Source organism: Antennarius striatus, chromosome 17 (genome assembly GCF_040054535.1).
Source record: "Antennarius striatus isolate MH-2024 chromosome 17, ASM4005453v1, whole genome shotgun sequence".
NCBI lineage: Eukaryota > Metazoa > Chordata > Actinopteri > Lophiiformes > Antennariidae > Antennarius > Antennarius striatus.
This window is the reverse complement of record NC_090792.1, coordinates 19,712,482-19,730,430: the sequence shown is the minus strand read 5'-3', so window position 1 is coordinate 19,730,430 and position 17,949 is coordinate 19,712,482. Positions and strand designations below refer to the sequence as shown.

Below are 17,949 nucleotides of genomic sequence, written 5' to 3'. Positions count from 1 at the left end.
TCAGACTAACAGAAATAATTATTGATGTTTATTCGCTTCACGTGTTTCCTTTACATCGTCCTGATCTTCAGACGTCACCCTGTCCAAACAAGACCGCTCTCCCACTTCCTGTCACATGACTGGCCGTTCCCCGCCGATCCCCCATCAGAGGGCGAAAAGCAGGAACCCGGAGAAAACGCTGAAGTTGCGGGAGTCGTCGTAGAGCCGGTAGCTGGCCGGCAGACTGAGGCGGATCTGGTCGCCTTCCTCCAGCTGCAGAGCCACGCCGTTGGACGTGGAGGCGTAGCCGCCGTGGTCGTTCAGGTCCAGGTTGAAGATGATTGGCTGGTTGTTTCTGTACAGGTAGACGCCCATGTAACCCTTCAGGTAATCTGCAACTGTGAAGCTGAAGAAGTAAAGTCCTCTGACAGGAGCTGTGAACACACCTGACAGACACAGAGCAGGTTAAAATAACCCACTGGCAATGTTTCATTACAATCAGGTTCTAGATACTCTAAGCGCACATGGGGATTTGAGGTGACGGTTGTTATGACAACAGAACGCATCTTATTTCACGACTTCCTGTCATGAAACAGAATCTTAACCCTTTAAAACCCAGTAAACGTCAGGACTCTCCCCGCCCCACCTGAGGTCTGGTTGTAGGCTCGGCCGACGTTGGCGATGGTTTTGGAGAAGATCAGAGTCCGCTCCTCGTCAAACGGTCCGACCGACCCGGAATCAGTCAATCCGGCTGAGAACGCCACCTTCAGCTCATCTGGGGAAAAAACATTCCACCTTCAAATTCCCAAATTCCATCCCAGCTTGGAGGAAAACGTTCGGTTGTTCCAAAAAAAAGTGCAAACCTGAGTCGTCGTTTGGGAGCTTCTGGGTCTCATTCAGTCTGAACCTGAAAACTGAAATCAGAAAACGGTTCAGAAAACTTGAGACACCAAAACATTGATCCAGGACTTTTATGACGTTATTGGCCAGTTATTGTTTTATTAGTCTATTCCAAAACCGTGCAAGTTGACTACGTCACCAGTTTAAACGGGCCCCTGGGGGTCCACCTGTCAAACCCTTTGGATGTATTTCAGTCGTCAAATCAGCTTCCGGCGGGTTTAACCCTTCGCTCACCTGTGTGTTCCATCCTCAGGTCTTCCAGCTGTTTCTCGCCGGCCGTCAGTCGGACGTCCGTCTCTTCAGAGGAATCAGACGGTCATGAGTTTAATCTCTGGATGTGTTCCTGATTTTATTTTGGACTTTTCCTGACATTCAAAAACCGTTCATCTTTTTTCCCATCTTTTTGCCTGATTACCTTCCAGGTGTGTTCTCAGCAGGGCGTCGGTTCTGTTCAGTCCGGACTGCAGCACTGACACACGTCAACAGCACCGGTTACACAGGTATGACACACACGTGTGATCAGCGTCAACCAGGTGTGACGTCTCACCTGAGCCGCGGCGTTCGGTGGCTTCCAACCTGGAAACGACTTCCGTCAGCAAAGACAACCGAGCTGCAAAACAGGAAACAGTCAGAGGTCAGGGGTCACGTGACTGTTTCAAGTCATGTGTTCTGACATGTGTTCACCTTGTCTGCCTGTCTTCAGCTGCGCGATCGCGGCCTCCTGAGCTCTCAGTCGGACCTGAAGGCCTGACCAGAAACAAAACCCATGAACTTTAATATAAGATTAAAAATAAGACAAAATAAAAGCAGGACTACCTTCAGTCGTCCTCTGAGCTGCTGTCAGTCTGTCTGCAACACAAAACATCCAGATTAGAAACCTCTGTGGAAACAGATGGTGTGTATCATGCAACAGAAGGCGTGTTCTAACCCGTGTGTTGTGTCCTTAGCGTGTCCAGCTGCTCCTCAGTGATGTTCAGCCTCAGAGCGACGGCTCCCTGGACTGAAATCAGTTTTTAACGTTTTAGTGAAACACATTTAATGTAACCGCAGAAAAGAGTTTGTTAGTTCTGACCCACAGGACCTGAACGCAACTTAAAGTTCAAACCAAACCATCAACGCCCCCTGCTGGCCGGCTGCAGCAGCACACGTCATAAACCCCTCCCTCACACCGTGTTAGCCAATTAAAAACTGTCTCATTAATTTATCTTTAACTTATTGTTGATACCATAAAAGGGGCAGAGCAACATGATTGGCAGGTGAGCCCCGTCGGATCGATCAGATCAATAACTTTTTGACAGCAGTTGATCCTCCAGCTGCCTCTCACTGGCCCCCCCAGTCTGACTCAGAATGTTTCTTATCTAATGTGATTGATTACTAATGATTCACGATTGATTACCTGCAGTGAGATCCTCCAGCTGCTCCGTCTGTGTTTCAGCTGATCTCAGTCGGACCTCCAGCGCTGATCGATCAGATTTTATTTACTTATCAATATATTTCACATGAATACATATTAAAGCAGGAATGGATCTCTACCGGAAATGTTGTTGTGGATGTTTGTCAGTCTGGAATCCATTGAGTAAAACTGATCAGATTGAACTGAAAACACAGACATAAATAATACAGTTTAATAATTTGAGGTGTTCCTCAGGGAACCATGTTCGAGCCCCCGAGAGTCATGTTTTTCTTTTAAAACCCTCTGATTATCATAGCTCAAATTTTTATATAACTCTAGTCCATCTTTTCTGTTGTCTTTGCATAAAATTAAATAATCCAATAAAAACAATCTCCTTGGCAGAGGTGAGGAACGTCTTTGGATCTTACCTGCGCTGTGATTCTCCTGCTGTTCCAGGCGAGTTTCGGCGGATCTCAGTCGGAGCTCCAAACCTGTCATAGAAAGCTGTTTATACATTTAATCAGTTTAGGTTGGACTTTTCAGTAATGTCCATACCAATCAAATTCATGAATAATGGCTCAATAATTAGAAATATTAATTAATATAAATATAACCTGCCTGTGATGTTGCTGTGTGTGTATCTCAGGCTGGACTCCACGGCAGAAAGATTCCTGGACTGACCTGAAATCACAAAATCAGGATAAAATCACTTCTGATTTGAAATGCAAAAAGCTCATTTAATCTGTATTCAAAAAAGTCAAATTAAACAATTTAGGTAAATTTAAAAAAATGTCAAGATTCCAACAACAAAATTTGAAGAGCACAGAATTTCCTCAGGGAACCTTCGCATAATGTTTGAATAACTGAAAATATTTTCATCTATTTTCATTTAATTTATTTACAAAATATGACTTTTAAAGTTCAATATCTTAGCATAATGTACCCAAAAGAAGCATCAAATTATTAGTAGCTCTTCCAAATAATGTGCTCTGTTTGTTACCTATGTTTTCTGTCTTCAGGGCTTCCAGCTGTTTCTGACTCTCACTCAGTCTCACCTCCAGAACTGAACAGGAAACATTTCCCGTTTAATATAAACCGTATATATATACGTATATGTAAATTATGGCACCAAGTTGAACAGGAATATAAGAACCTGTAGTCTTGTTGTGGTTGTTAGTCAATCTGGATTCCATCGAGGAAATTTGAGCAGAACGAGCTGAAAACAAAATCATTACAAACTAATTAAATCTAATAATAAATATTAAAATTGGTCGAATAAGATTAAAATACAGAAGCTGAGCTGCAGCAGTTTATTCCTCATCAAAATGACATTCATATCTTTGATGCTTCTAACAAAACCATCAGTGTTTGTTTATTCTTAAAAAATGGACGTTTTTATGTTAAAAAGGACGTTTCAATGTTAAGATTTATTTTATGATTTTCTTTTGGAGGCAGAAAGAGGAAAAATTTACTATTTATATTTTTGACTCATAATCTATTTCTATGAATAAAGAACACGTCTAACCTGTGTGTTCGGTCCACAGGTCGTTGGTTTCTTCCTCGACGGCGTCCAGTCTGGTTTCCAGCTCTGAGGATAAAACCAGAATTCTGTTGGAGATCACAACACTGAAGGAAAGTGATTTTAGCTTGTTCACCTGTGGTTTGAATCTGCAGCGCCTCCAGGTGACGTTCACCAGCATGAAGTAGAACTGAAACCACAAGGAGTAAAAGATCAACTCCTGATTCCTGTTCCTGTTCCGGTGAGCGTTCTACATTATTTCTTGGTGTGTTTGTTTATGGCGACAACTTGTTTGGCTGTGTGTTGTCATCTACCTGCTGTATGTTTCTCACCTGTGTTTTCTGTCTGCAGGTCCTCCACCCGTCTCTCTACAGACCTCAGTTGACTGTTTTGATCTGAACATATTAAAAATAGAACTTCAACATTTTTAAAAGTGACCAAAGTAACAAGAAGAAAATCAAATGTTGATAAAACTGAGCAGACAGGAAAAACCAATTACGAAATGCACACCTTTACGGATCTAGAAAGTCATTATCTGGGTCATGTGACCGACCTGCGACGCTTCTCCTCAGATCATCCAGGTGAAGGTGAACCTGGCTGGAGTTCAGTCGGCTCCCGAGCTCCAAAACCTGATCTGAAAATCAATAACCCAATCAAATGAATGAATGAATGAATGAATGAATGAATGAATGAATGAATGAATGAAGGACCTTGTATCGCATTAATTTGACGTCTCTCAGCTGACGTGTTCAGTTTTTCCTCCATGGAGTTCAGTCGTTGATTGAAAACTGAAACACAAACAAGAGTAACTTTGTGGTGATCAACTAATCACTAAACTAATCAATCACTGTGCTTTCAGTCTCTGATCCGCCAAGCCTTATTGGTTATTGATCGATCAGTTCCGTCACCTTGTGAGTTTGTGCTCAGGTCCTCCAGACGGACGTTGAGTCGCTGCTCCAGGTCGGACGCCTCAGACACCGATGAAGTGTTGGTGATGAGGAACGCTGAGGTGGAACAGCAAATATAGTTATTAACGGGTTATTGCCTGTTAATTACCATACATGATCAATGAGGGGATTAATTCTGTTTTCCAGAGGACAGAGGATTGATCTGACCTGAGGTCTGCTTCATCAGCTCCTCCATCAGACTCTCGGTGTTACACAACCGGGCTGCCAGCACTGAGATCACAACAAAGCATCACTCCTTCGTGTTTACTCATTAAACATTTTACTTTCACCGTTAATCTTCATGAATCCATCCCTTCTGCTCTCCTTCCACTCCTGACTCCTTTCATTTTGCCTTGTAATTCCCACCCACCACCACCGGGGGCGCTGCCGAGATGAGTTCACCTGCACTCTTCTTCCTCATTTGCTCCACGGTGCTCTCGCTCCACCGCAGCCTCGTCTGCAGGAAAGGAAGCTCCGCCGCCAGAGCTGTGGACGGGACCGGGTTACCATGGCAACCAAGATGGCCATAAAGTGACCTCATAAACAGACTGAAGACCTTCACCTGTGTTCCTCCTCTTCAGCTCCTCCACCTCCTCCTCGCTGCTGGTCATTCTGGACCGGAGCGCCTCCACCTGAGCCTCCAGCTCCCCCCTCTGCTTCCCGGCCTCCAGTTCCCGGTCCCTCAGCCGGCTCTCCACGCTCCGGAGGGCCTGACGCCGCCCCACCACCGCCGTCTTCAGGCGCAGGACCAGCTCCTTCAAACCCAGCAGCTCGTCCCAGTGGACGGGGAGACCCGGGGCGGCGCCGGACCCCGGACCCCCGGCGGCATCCTCATGGGGGGCGGGAGACCCCATCTGTCCCCGACTGAGAGCTGGAGACAAACCGAGGAGTAGAAGTAGAACCAGAGCAGATCCCATCCTGAAACCAAAACCTGTCACCACAGTCCAACAGTTTATATACCCCCCCCCCACACACACACACACACATGCTCTAATCTGAGTAAAACCCAGTGTGCAAACCTTCCACTGGGTGGAATGAGTCCACTCAGGAACTAATTTAATTCCTGGATTTTGAAAAAAAAAAAAAAGGCTCACAAAATATAAAATAAGTAATTTAATTTACATAAAATTATAAAAATAATTTTGCTCCAGATCTCCAGATGTTGAACTAAAAACTCAGATTATCAAAAACTCCATTAGGACGTTATTGGATGTTTCCAGAGCAGAAAGCAGGGATTATCATGGTAAAGAATTTCAAAATAAAAGTTTAAAATACTTAAAAAGAAACGAATAATCAAAAATACTGTGAAAATTTGAACAAAGCGATACAAATACGAATTGTATACATGAATTTTAGAGTACTACAGTTTATTAGATTAAATGGAATATTTTTTAAACATAAAATCACTTGAAAAGAGTTGTGATTAAATCATTGGTGTTGCTGTAAATGATTGAAGTATAACGGGGGTGTGTGTGTGTGTGTGTGTGTGTGTGTGTGTGTGTGTGTGTGTGTGTGTGTGTGTGTGTGTGTGTGTGTGTGTGTGTGTGTGTGTGTGTGGTGGGCTCAGTGCATACCACACATAGCTAACAGCTAATCTACAGCTCAGAGGATCTGTACACTAAACTGACACGTGCACACTCACGTGCACTTCTACCGCAGGTGGTTTTTCTTGTGGATTATTTACACCAGGGGCTCCCATAGTGTGGAAATTATGGCCCCCAGATTAAGGAGATGGAAAATAAAATGAAAAGGCGTGAAGTGGACCTCGGTATCAGCGGCACCGGTGAACGGATTGTTAGGGAGAGGTCTGGCACGATAGTGAAAATGAGTCATAAGTGTTTTGTGTACGTAATTCTGGAGTGTTCAGAGTAGAAACAAATCCAGGTGTGACTTTAGTTTGAGGAAAAAAAAGTTCGTTTTTATCAAGTTTTTTTATATTTTACTAAATTTAATATTTGATATTATTGGAGTTGGGAACGAAACGTCCGTCTGGTTTGGAGGAAAAATTAGTTAATTTGGAACTCCGGTTCCGAACAGGTCAGTTTTTGTTTTTCCCAGCAGGGGGCGCTGTTCTATCATCGTCAATGTAAACGAACAGTCCCGAGTTTAGCCGAGCCGAGAGGTGACTCGGTGTTTCACCAAGTTTGGCTCGGCTGAAACAAGCTGTGATGACGGTTCCGCTCACTGACGTCACCAGAAAATACAGCAGGTGGATTTGTGGCTCCGGCGCAGGTTGGAGTTTAGTGGACCGGAGAACACGGACCGGAGGCGTCTTGGTGGCCCGGAAACCAGGAAATACCTGGAAAAACACGGCGGAAGATTTAACTCGGAGCGGCTTTCAAAGTGGCTGACAGGTAGCTAACAGCGAACGGGAGCTAACAGGGTTAGCCGGTTAGCCACTCTCAGTTAGCTTCCGTGCTAAACTCGGTGACTTCCGGTCCCGTCGGTGTTCGGTCTGTTAGTAGGAACAAGGATTCACCAGGAGGTAAAGCTTTGGGTGCTGGAACGTGTCCTCCATCAGAACATCGACTCAGAACCGTCTCCTGTCTCGGTCTTGTCCCCAGTCCCAGACGCGGACGCTCCTGAACCCGGATCAGTCAGACATCCTCAGGCTCCCTCATCAGTTTGAACACCGAGGGACTTCCGGTCAAGTGTTGGAGCTGCTGGACAAAATCGCTGTCCTTGAACGAGATCCGGCCAATCGCTCAGCAGGTGGGTATTGATAAGGAATCAATCAGCTATTGATTAGCTTTTCCATCAGCAGTGAAACCCCAGTCCTGCCCACAGGCCAAAGAAAACTCAGCCCCCCTTTTCTGGTCCTTTCTTTGTCCCTGCAGCTGCCGGTGGCCTCAGACTCCATCAGGAGCGTTGGTGTCGTCCATCAGACCCGAAAACATCCCGCTGGTCAGCAGTGAGGAGCGGCCCCTGAGGGCCAAGCTGCTCAGCTCTGGTAAAGCCTGCAGTGTCTCCTGTTTTCGTCCAGCCGGGGACAAAAACAGGTGTCAATGGATTCACTGGTCGATTCACTGACTGATTGATTCACTGATCGATGGTCATGTTTGTTGCAGCCTGACCGCCGCTCGGCCTCACTTTCCCGAAACGGAACGAGGTGCTGCAGCTACAGAAGCCCCTCCCACCACATCTCGTTTTTTGCGGTTGTTCCTGGAAGCATTAACTGCGAGTAACGAGGGATTACTGAATTCGACTTGAACCTTTTATTCTTGTATTGTAAATTACAGAATATAAATAAAATTCTGTTAGTCATTAGTGTTTTTTCTATTTATTACATTACAGGTGGTTCTTCCCAAAACCTCGGTCTTCTATTACCTACAAACCTGAAGGATCTTTGTCTTCTCCTTATTGGTGGCGGCTATGACAGAGGTTTCTTCCAACATTCTTAACTTACGTGCAGGATAAGAGTATCCTGTGTAAGAAGGTACTTTGGTTACTAGTAGACTTTACTTCATGATGGTGGTAAAATGTCAACCGTTTCTGGCTTGAGGCTCCATAACCCCACCTTTCAATACCTCCAGAGGGCCAGGAGGGGACAAGGCCCCCTCCGGCCTCATTTCTGTGAGACACAGCTTTGATCCAGAACCCACAGCGAGTACGGGTTGGGCTCATTGTGGGAACTTACCCACCAGGCCACGGGCTCCTTCACACTCAGACCTTTTCTCCGGGCGTATTTGTCTTCGTCATTCAGGAGACAGCTTGAAAAATGATGGGAGGAGTAGGATTTGAACCCATAACCTCAGATCTGAGTTCCTCCTCTAATCTCTCTGAGCTAAACCTTCAGCTGCTGTGATTTAGTTTGGAACTTGTATTTATGGGGTTCACAGGTGGAGAAAACACGACCAAAATGTTTCCGTAACCAGGTTTGGAACCAATTACCCACTACAAGAACCTCGGTGTGTCCTCTCACCCCCTTTACACTTATTACCAGTTTAGCTCAACTATGTGCATGTTTTTAGAACCACTAGACACGTGGAGAACATGCAAACTCCTCACAGGGAAGCCCTCAGTGGGGTTTGAACCCCAGACCTCCTGGCTGTGAGGCGACAGCGTTACCGCTGCGCCACCGTGCTGCTCTGATGAGAGGACGAGGACGACTAGAGGAACAATTCAGGCTTCCTACATCCTCAGAAACCCAAAACCTCCTGTTTACTACCCACACTATTTTATTATACTAACTTCTGCTTTATTTGAAAATATTTGAACCTTCCTCTTGGTTTTGACCAGTAGATTTAACCCACAACTTTAACACTTTAACACTAGAATCTAACAGATTATGACACGTTATGAATCTCCTCCCTTAATCCTCCCTACACGTCTTTATCTGGACGGTAATAAACGTTCAAAAATGATGTAAAAACATCAAAAACTCGTCACCAGTTTTTGGTCGTACTTTTCTCGTGAAATTGATTCCAATATATTTCCTGTTCGTTTGATGCTTTTATTTTGAGCGACAACCGGAAATGAACACATATTGGTGACACTGCCCTCTGTGGTCAATGGCCGTATTACACATTTTAGCTTTACTCTGTCTTAGTGTCCGAACCCAGAAGAACAATCATCTACTTCACCTTTAGGAAACTCTAACGAGAAGGGAGAAGGGGGCTAATGCTAGTTAGCATTTCAAGCAGTTTTGCGATCGTGTACATTTCAAATAATAAGACATGTTAAACTCAATTGCTGATAAAATATTCAGAAAGCTCTTGATGGTGAAAAGCGTTCGATACCCTCCTATGGCCAAAGTGACAAACTACAAATGCTTAATTTTCTAAATAAAAGTTCAGAAAATCATTTTAATGTAACTTTACATATCCTAACAAATCATATATTACTATTTTTTTTTTACTTGATAGAACGCAACTTTTGTTAAGATGAACAAAATTAATTAAAATATTTCCTTCAAAGTTGGAGTGCATGAGACACCTTTGGCTCGATGTAAATGGAGAGTTCTCATTTCAACGTGCAACATTCTTGGATAGGTCAAACCACTTATTAAAGGATGTGACTCATGAGGTGAACTCAAAAACCAAAAATAACAGAAAAACATAAAGAGAAAGAAACACAAAAACCTGTAAAAGAAAAATATATAAGCAAAATAAGACATGCATGCTTCAAATCTGTTGAACTATTCCGTGAAAAAATACATAAATATGTTATTTCGGAAGACGTGCCATTTTTTATTGTACGTTGTTGAAGGATCTGTACTCGTGCTGCCCTCCTGTGGACATAAGGGGTAACTACAAAACATTGAGATAAAGTTGGACGTTGTTAGATTGTCAATAGCTTCCGGTTGTGACTATCAAAGTATTTTTAATCTACGGAACTAATACGTGTTTGCCCACCCTGCTAAAAGCGACTACCCTTCTGTAAACAATGAAAACAACGAATGACTGTAGCTTCTGTAAGTTCAACAATAGCAGTAAAGTCTGCAATGATGTCTGTTTTGGTTCGATGTAAACGAAGAATTATCATTTCAACGTGTAACATTCTTGATTGTTGAATAGGTAAATCCAACAATTAAAGGATGGGACTCCTGAGGTGAACTCAAAAGCCAAAAAGAGGGCAAAAACACAACGACAGACACAAAAACCTCTAAAAGAAAGAAAATATAAGCAAAATAAGACATGCATGCTGAATTCATATTCGAGCCCCGACCTCGGCTAAAATACAGTACTGTATACTCAGACCACTTCCAGCGCAAGAAATACATCTCCTACCCTCCTGTGGCCATACTGAGTAACTACAACAACACTAATCCATGCTTTTATGCAACTAAAACAATTAATGACATGTTTGAAGTACAACATCACCAAAAGCATTAAAACAAATATAATAGTAACGTTGAATTTCCTAGCTTTATATCTGTTTAACTGCTCCGTGGAAAACTACACAACAAAGTTATTTCGTAAGTCGTGTCAATAATGTTACTGAATGATCTGAAATCGTGATGCCCTCTTGTGGACATAAATAGTAACTACACAAATAGTTAGATAAAGTTAGACGTTGTTAGATTGTCAAGTGCTTCCGGTTGTGACTATCAAATATTTTAATCGACCGAACGATTGCATGTTTGCACCCCCACCCCTGCTACAACTGACTAAAAATTTAAAAACAATGCAAATACAAACTGTTGAATCAGTTGTTTGCATTACTATAGCTCCTGTAACTTCGAAGTTTGTAGCAAAGACTGCACTGACTCCCTGACAGTTAGCAGTAGCTTTAGCGCTACCAAGCATTTTCACCGGCTGACTCCTCTCATGTGTAAAATCGTTTGTATTTTCATTCGTGGCATTCGTTCAAATCCGATTTAAAAATATCAAGAACGCGTCAGTCGAATTTTCTCGTGTTTTTCTCACTACATCGAAAATATATGGAGTACTGTACTTCGTTATTTCGATGCTTTTATTTTGAAAGGTGACAGGAAATCAACGTATATCGGCGATTACTGTGCTTCCAATTTTTATCCATGTTGTGCCTACAGTGCCCCCTGTGGTCAATGGCTACATTACATATTTTAGCTTTACTCAGTCTTAAAGAGCGTTACCGCTGCGGTCAAGAACAGTTCAGGGTTCCTACATCCTCTAAAATCCAAAACCTACTTTTTACTTCCTGCACTATTTGACTGTACTAACTTCTGCTTATTTTAATATTGTTAAACCTTCTTCTTGGTTTTGACCAGTACATTTAATCCACAACCTTAACACTTTTATGAAAGAATCTAAAAGTTGAACACTTTATGAATCTCCTTATTTAAAATTCCCTGCACGTCTCGATAATCCAATCTTCTAATTTAGCATTTTGCAATACTATAGCCCCTCCAACTTCATGGTTTGTACCAAAGACAGCAGTAGCTTTAGCTTTTTCAACGGCTGACTCTTTCTATATGAAGAAATCGTCTATATGTTCCTTTGTGGCATTCGTTCAAAACCGGTGTATAAAATCTTCTCGTATTTTTCTCATTAAACTGAAAAAATATACAGTACTTCGTTATTTTGATGCTTTTATTTTGACAGCTCACCGGAAATTATTATACTGTGATTACATCCAACTTTACCTATGTTGTGCCTACAATGCCCTCCTGTGGTCAAGTTATCGTATTGCACTTTTTAGTTTAACTCAAGTTTGTCTCCGAACCCAGACGAACAATGATCTTCTTTATCTTTAGGAAATTCTAACGAGATTGGAGAGGGAGGCTACTGGTAGTTAGCATTTCAAACACTTTTCCGATTGTATTCATTTCAAAATAATGAGATATGTCAAACTCCTTCAGAAGTCTCTTAATGGTAAATACTAGCCTTCTTCAGTGATTCAGCCATCTCGTGGACGTAGTGGGTAACTACAGACACATTGTTATCTCGTTAGATAAACTGCCGCTTCTCACATAAAACCGGGAGCAAACTAATCACATCCATCACATGTTGACTGTCCATTACATTTGACATCATGTGAAATACACTGGTGGGACCATGTCAGTTAATTCTGCACACACACAACAGTGTATCCTGTGTTTTTTCATGGTAAACAGGTGCCCGAGGTACCGCAAATTCATCCATCAGTTTATACCAGGAACCCCCAGTCTGAACTGGGGGAAAGCTTAACATTTCCCCCAGTTCAGACTTCACTTCATTTAGGTTGGATTGAAAATGACACTTCAAACAAAAAATATCACAACAAACGTCTCCTTCAGCCTGCAGTTTGATTGTGAAGTTGTGTTTTTAAGCAGCGGTATAGTTTTAGAGACACAATATTATAGTGGGAATATTTCCCTTGATACTTGGGCCGGAAAGACAACAATGGGCTGGACGGCTCAACCGGAAGTGGCTCATAGAGTCAAAAAGACATTTTTATAACATAAAAACCATCTGAGGCAACTAAGGAATGAAATTTAAAGATAAGACTTAGCAATCCAGCTCGTCGTACCGTCACTGTGTACCAAAAGTTTTAACAGGTGATGTAACTCTGAATGTCAATTCAATGAAAACACCAGGTAAATGTCAAAGCATTCCAGATGTAGTGTCTGGATTTGTGAGTTGAAGGACGCGTGCTTAGGGGACACACTTCACATTGATCTTGTTCTGGTTCAGGTGTGCCGTCGTGTTCAGCGAATTCATCAACGAGTCTTATTTGTTAAAACACATATTCTTCGTGTCCCGATTTCAAAACAACCAAACACACAAAATCCACAATGCAGAATCAGATCTCATATAGACGCAGTGGAGAACCCTTTGCTTCTCTTCCTGGTTCTCTAATGCGCGAAAAGATACGTCAGTGTCCAAAAGCAGGAAACAAGGTTTTATTTCCATGGCAACGAAGAACAGTTCACACATCGTTTAAAACACACTTTGTTCTGTGAACATTCAAAGAAAGAAACTGAACGCTTCCTGTAGGTCTTCACCCCCCTCCCCCCTACGTCACACAACAACAAATACAAACAAATGTCAAACAGGCAAAACGTTCCCTTTGTGGCAGCAGACAGATGACAAATGTCAAGTCTACAACAACAGAGTGTAATAAATGGTTTGGAACACAGTTTAATGGGGGCTTACACCCACATGTTTTGTTTCCTGACTGAAATCTTTTAACTGTCGATCACGTGCTGCTGATAAAATCACATCGCGCTCCAGCGTCGTGGTCAAGAAACGATGGCGTCGAGGCGGTTCTCTTTGTGTTGCGTCTACGGTGTCGATTCTTGATTTTTAAGTCGCCACCTACTGGCATGCGAGCTACAGCGTCAGATGAGTTTGTGTGTACAAGTGTTTTAAAACGCGAAGAGCAGACTTTGTGAACCTTGTGGTGTAAAGGGACCTTCCAGTGTTGTGGTACCTGTTCCCATGAGGACGTGGTGTCGAACCCTGACCTGCCTGTTAGTGTGTGATGCTGGTGTACCGGTTGCTCAGCAGGAACTCTGTTTGATCCAATAAAGCTTCACAAAGTTAATTAAATCTGGGTAGTTTCTGATTGGCTGCAGCTCATTGACCTTCCGACCTGCCAGCCTGACCTCTGACCCCAGTCCAGCCTTCTCCACGTAAGACTGAGATGTCTGGGAGTTCCACATTCGTCCACACTGGCCCATCTAATCCAGATCAGTCCAGCTGGATCAGCGCTGGCCGGTGTAGGCCTTCAACCAGGAAGTGACGGAGGCAGCGGCGGAGGAGATCATTCCTCCAGTGTTAGCAGCGGGCTGGGATACCTGCAAAGCACTCTGGGAAAGATCCATGGACTGTAGGAAGAGAATGAATAGAGGGTTGGGATGTATTAGTCCAGGAAGTCAAACACTTTTCTTTGGTTTGGTGTGAAAAGTTTCCGGGGTGATGCAAGTGTTTCTACCTGTGATGGGATGTCACAGAATCGTGGACTCGGCACCGTCTCCCAGTCCGTCCCGAGATCCGTCTCCTCATCCGTCACCGCCTCGTCTCCACTCTCCTCGGCGGGCCCGGCGGCCTCCGGCTCCACAAACTCCATGGACTCCTCCAGGTCAGCGCTCACCTCAAACGGACCCGTCCTGCTCCAGAAGCAGGACCCGGGGGGGACAACACACCCACACATTTAACAGGTACGACTGAACATCTGAATTTCTAATTCAAACAATCAGATATTTAAGATGAAGACATCGGACTCAAGTCGATCTCCGGAACGGACGTTCTCACCTGCCCAGGTTGTCGTTGTCAGGGGAAACCAGAAACATGATGTTCCTCATGGTGTGATGGGGATGGAGCTTCTCACTGTCTACATGCTGTGTAGACAGACAGACAGACAGACAGACACACACACACACACACGTATGACGACACTCTTTCCAACAGTAACACACCCTTAAAACCAAGGACCTGATTCAAAGTCTGAACGTGTCTGAAAATGAACGTTGGAGGAAGTCGAGGATTTCTCCGTAAAGTCCGGACTACTGAGTGCACCTGAATATATATGGCACCAAATAAATAGAAAATTTAAAAAAATGTAAAGAAATATCAGACCTATACGCTGGAGGTGTCAGATGTAACCTGACATATTTACACAGAAAGATTTCTAAAAATTGTAATTACATTTTTTCTGAACAGCGCCTGTAACAGAACAGTAAAATAACGCTACATCAGAATCTTCATTTAAAAATGTAAATTTGAAAAGTGAAAAAAAAACCCACAAACACAGAAGAATGCTTGACGTTGACCGTCACCCCCCTCCTAACAAACCGTTGCGTCGTTTCTCTGACCTGTGAGAAGCAGAGGTGGAGGATGTTGGTGTTGAGTTTGGTCAGCGCTCTGGTGAAGCGGTACCGACTCAGGTTCTCCCCGCAGAACTCGCTGAGGAACAAACCAGAACCTTGGCTGAAGCGGGTCAGTTACGGAACCCGACGCCGTGTTTTCCAGCGGTCTGCGAACGCAGCGGCGGGGGTTCCCTGACTCACCTGTTGCAGAGCTTCTTGGGCAGGTTGACGTCCAGGATGTGGGACAGGATGGTGGTGAGCTGCGTGGCGTAGCAGAGCGCGGCGCTGATGGTGTGAGCCGGGTTGATGTGGTCCAATTCTGCAGCACACGGAAGGTCAAAGGTCACACATTTACTCTCATATTGCCATAAAACGTTTCTCCACCCGCCCGGGTCGCCCCTCACCTGGGCCCTGATTGGTGCTCTTCTCCTCCACCCAGCTGTAGTAGGCGGAGCAGTCTCCGTTGCTAGGCAGCGTAACGGGGGACCCAGTGATGCTGATGCTGGTCTCTCCATTCTGGTCGTCCCAGATCCAGCGACCCGACAGGTAGGTGGTCCTCCGAGCCTCGGCCAGCTCGCTCACGGTGCTGGAGGTCAACGCCAGGTCGCACTCTTCCACCACGTCCGCGGGGTCTCTGAGCGGCGAACGCAGGGGCAGAGACAGAAAGAGGTTCTTGAGATTCCGAGTTTGGAGCCATCTGCTCGGCATTCAGGTGCGTTCGCTCACCTGCTGCCTTGTTTCTCCTCCCTCGTGGGGAAGATGTGCGTGGTGAGCTCCAGGATGTGTTCGCGTCTCAGCGCCGCCAGCTGCCCCAGTCGGCTCTGCTGTTCGCGGCTGCGTTTCTCCAGCAGCTCCCCCAAACGACGGTTGTGGCGCTCGATTTTATCCCGTTTCTCCTGGTGGCGTACCGCCCGGCGCTGCAGCCGCTGATGCTCCTCCTGGGAACGCAGGAGGAGGTCCTTCTCTGCAGGAGGAGGAGGATAGCGAAGTAAACGATGGAGGAGGAGGAGAAGAAACATTTTCAAAGTAGTCTGCAGACGCTCACCCCTCTTCATCTCCTCGTTGCCCCCAGCAACAGCCTCCTTCAGCTGCTCGATCTTCATCTTACAAGACATGATCTTCCATTTCTGAGAGGAAACAGCAGCTGGTTAGTTTCTCCTGTCTGCTCTGCTGCGTCAAACATCTGCTTCCACCAACAATCATCTTTCTAACTTTGTGAAAGTAAAAAAAAGATCAGCTTTACAGCAGACTTTGTGGAGATTATCAAGAACAGAACAGAAAAAAGCCAAACAATTGGCTTCTCTTTGCTTTTATAGGGTCTAATCACACTGAAAAACAAACACGTCTGGCTGCTGGAATTCTGCCAGGCTGATTTCATGTCGGTCTGACGGATCCGAGGCGACGTCACTCACCATTTCATCCGCCTGCAGCTTACTGTCCATGGCCTGGATGACTCTGAGAGGGCACAGGATTTGAGATGCAACAAGTGGGTCCGGCAGTAATATCATATCTGATTTAGTGACGAATTGAAAAATATATAAGAGCGATGGGGAGTTAATATTAACTTTACCTCTGTTGTAGCCACTCCTTTTCTTCCTTCAGCTTCTTAAACCGCTCCAGTTTTTCAACGTATCTAAAAAAAAAAAATCATTTAGATGGATGCCTCCCAGGGACGACCCCGTTTGTTCCCCTGCTCTCTGACGTGAACATCCATCCGTGCGGGTCACGGATGTTGTTGGAGCCTATCCCAGCTGACTACGGACGAGAGGCTGGGTACATCCCAGCTGTGTCGCCAGCGTAGGACACACACACACACACACCTAAGCTCTGGAGGTGGGAGGTGAACCCGGAGAGAACCTACGCACAAACTCAACACAGAAAGGACTTGAACCCATAACCTTCTTGCTGTGAGGCAACAGCGCCACCCACCTGACATGAACACTAAATTCTATTTTAATAATGGTTGCATAACAATGTCAGTAAACACAAACATTTCTGTGACACTTGATTGATGTATGGGAGCAGATTAAAGCCTGAAAACCTTTTTTTTTGGGGGGGGGGGGGGGGATCCTACAATCTTTGTCCAACCTGCCATTCCTGAGTTAAAAAATAACACAAAGATCATACAGCCTGAGGAATTTGAGTTTTACATTTAAATGAAAGTGTTGTGATATAGTATAATTAATGATAATTAAATGTGCTCTAAAACCCCTGGGGGGTCCCAGGTTGACCTTTAGCTTTCTGTATTGTGTTGTGTAGCTTTAGCCGGTTAGCTAGCCGAACCGGCTCCTCTGGAAACACCAGCAGCAGCCGGAGCTCCGCGAACACCGTCATTAACTCTCTGTTCCACCCACACCTGCTCTCCCTTCCAGCCGGTACTTCCCACCAGCGGTGTGTCGTGTCCCAAACCTTTCAGTGTTGCTCCCGTCGAAGTAGACGAAGTCCCCGGCCTGGACGCAGCGGGCACATGTTAGCCTGCGCCGGGAGGTGCTGCACAGGGGGCACCGCTCCACCGCCACGTACAGCCCCTCCGCGTCGTCCACCGACTCCACCATCATCACGCAGCCGTGGGTGGAGTGGGGCTGGTGGGTGGAGTGGGAGCGCAGAGGGGGCCTCCCGACTGGCTGAAGGCCGCCGGACAAAGCAGCGCGGTCCGGGCCAAGCGAGTGGAGTCCGTCGGAGGACGCCATGTAGAGAGGACGCTAACAGCTAGCCGAGCTAATTACCCAATATTAATGTAATGCTGTTCTTTCTAGAATGAACCAACTTCCTGCATGACTCAGCGTTCTCTACGGCAATTACATTATCTGGATATTAATATTCCTCGTCACATAAACACGATACATCTTATAAAACGTTCGGTAGACTAACGCAGATGTTTTTGTTTTGATGAGGAGTGCGTTTCACGTTTCATTTCCGGTATGACGTCAACTTGTGGGCGGAGTCGAGGAAACATTCGCTCCACATTCTGTGGAGACAAAACTAAGAGTTAGATCAA

At 44.9% G+C, this 17,949-nt stretch overlaps 2 protein-coding genes and 1 long non-coding RNA gene across 6 annotated transcripts; 1 reads left to right on the top strand and 2 right to left on the bottom strand.

Annotated features, from left to right (window-relative positions):
• Nucleotides 1-4: 4 nt before the first annotated feature.
• On the bottom strand, nucleotides 5-5,772 carry LOC137611286 (myosin-2 heavy chain, non muscle-like). The gene is made up of 19 exons (XM_068339391.1): nucleotides 5,301-5,772; nucleotides 5,141-5,224; nucleotides 4,907-4,969; nucleotides 4,700-4,795; nucleotides 3,928-3,981; nucleotides 3,798-3,860; nucleotides 3,328-3,335; nucleotides 2,701-2,776; nucleotides 2,413-2,475; nucleotides 2,276-2,338; nucleotides 1,808-1,879; nucleotides 1,696-1,728; nucleotides 1,564-1,626; nucleotides 1,427-1,489; nucleotides 1,295-1,348; nucleotides 1,114-1,176; nucleotides 843-893; nucleotides 626-754; nucleotides 5-425 (listed from the first exon to the last, which is right to left on the bottom strand). The coding sequence occupies exons 1-19, from the start codon at nucleotides 5,653-5,655 to the stop codon at nucleotides 145-147; spliced, it is 1,734 nt and encodes a 577-aa protein (XP_068195492.1). The 5' UTR covers nucleotides 5,656-5,772; the 3' UTR covers nucleotides 5-144.
• A 1,011-nt stretch (nucleotides 5,773-6,783) lies between these two features.
• On the top strand, nucleotides 6,784-8,002 carry LOC137611289 (uncharacterized). 4 transcript variants are annotated; one of them, XR_011038606.1, is made up of 4 exons: nucleotides 6,784-7,092; nucleotides 7,201-7,450; nucleotides 7,576-7,688; nucleotides 7,807-8,002. It is a non-coding gene; the product is annotated as an uncharacterized lncRNA (long non-coding RNA). The 4 variants fall into 4 exon arrangements; XR_011038607.1 differs by having other exon boundaries at nucleotides 6,791-7,223; nucleotides 7,303-7,450; XR_011038608.1 differs by having other exon boundaries at nucleotides 6,799-7,092; nucleotides 7,303-7,450.
• A 5,019-nt stretch (nucleotides 8,003-13,021) lies between these two features.
• On the bottom strand, nucleotides 13,022-17,871 carry atg14 (autophagy related 14). Its single transcript, XM_068338578.1, has 11 exons — nucleotides 17,361-17,871; nucleotides 16,522-16,584; nucleotides 16,364-16,406; nucleotides 15,997-16,078; nucleotides 15,678-15,915; nucleotides 15,356-15,585; nucleotides 15,153-15,270; nucleotides 14,958-15,048; nucleotides 14,398-14,483; nucleotides 14,078-14,252; nucleotides 13,022-13,970 (listed from the first exon to the last, which is right to left on the bottom strand). The coding sequence occupies exons 1-11, from the start codon at nucleotides 17,639-17,641 to the stop codon at nucleotides 13,848-13,850; spliced, it is 1,530 nt and encodes a 509-aa protein (XP_068194679.1). The 5' UTR covers nucleotides 17,642-17,871; the 3' UTR covers nucleotides 13,022-13,847.
• Between the last annotated feature and the right edge of the window lie 78 nt (nucleotides 17,872-17,949).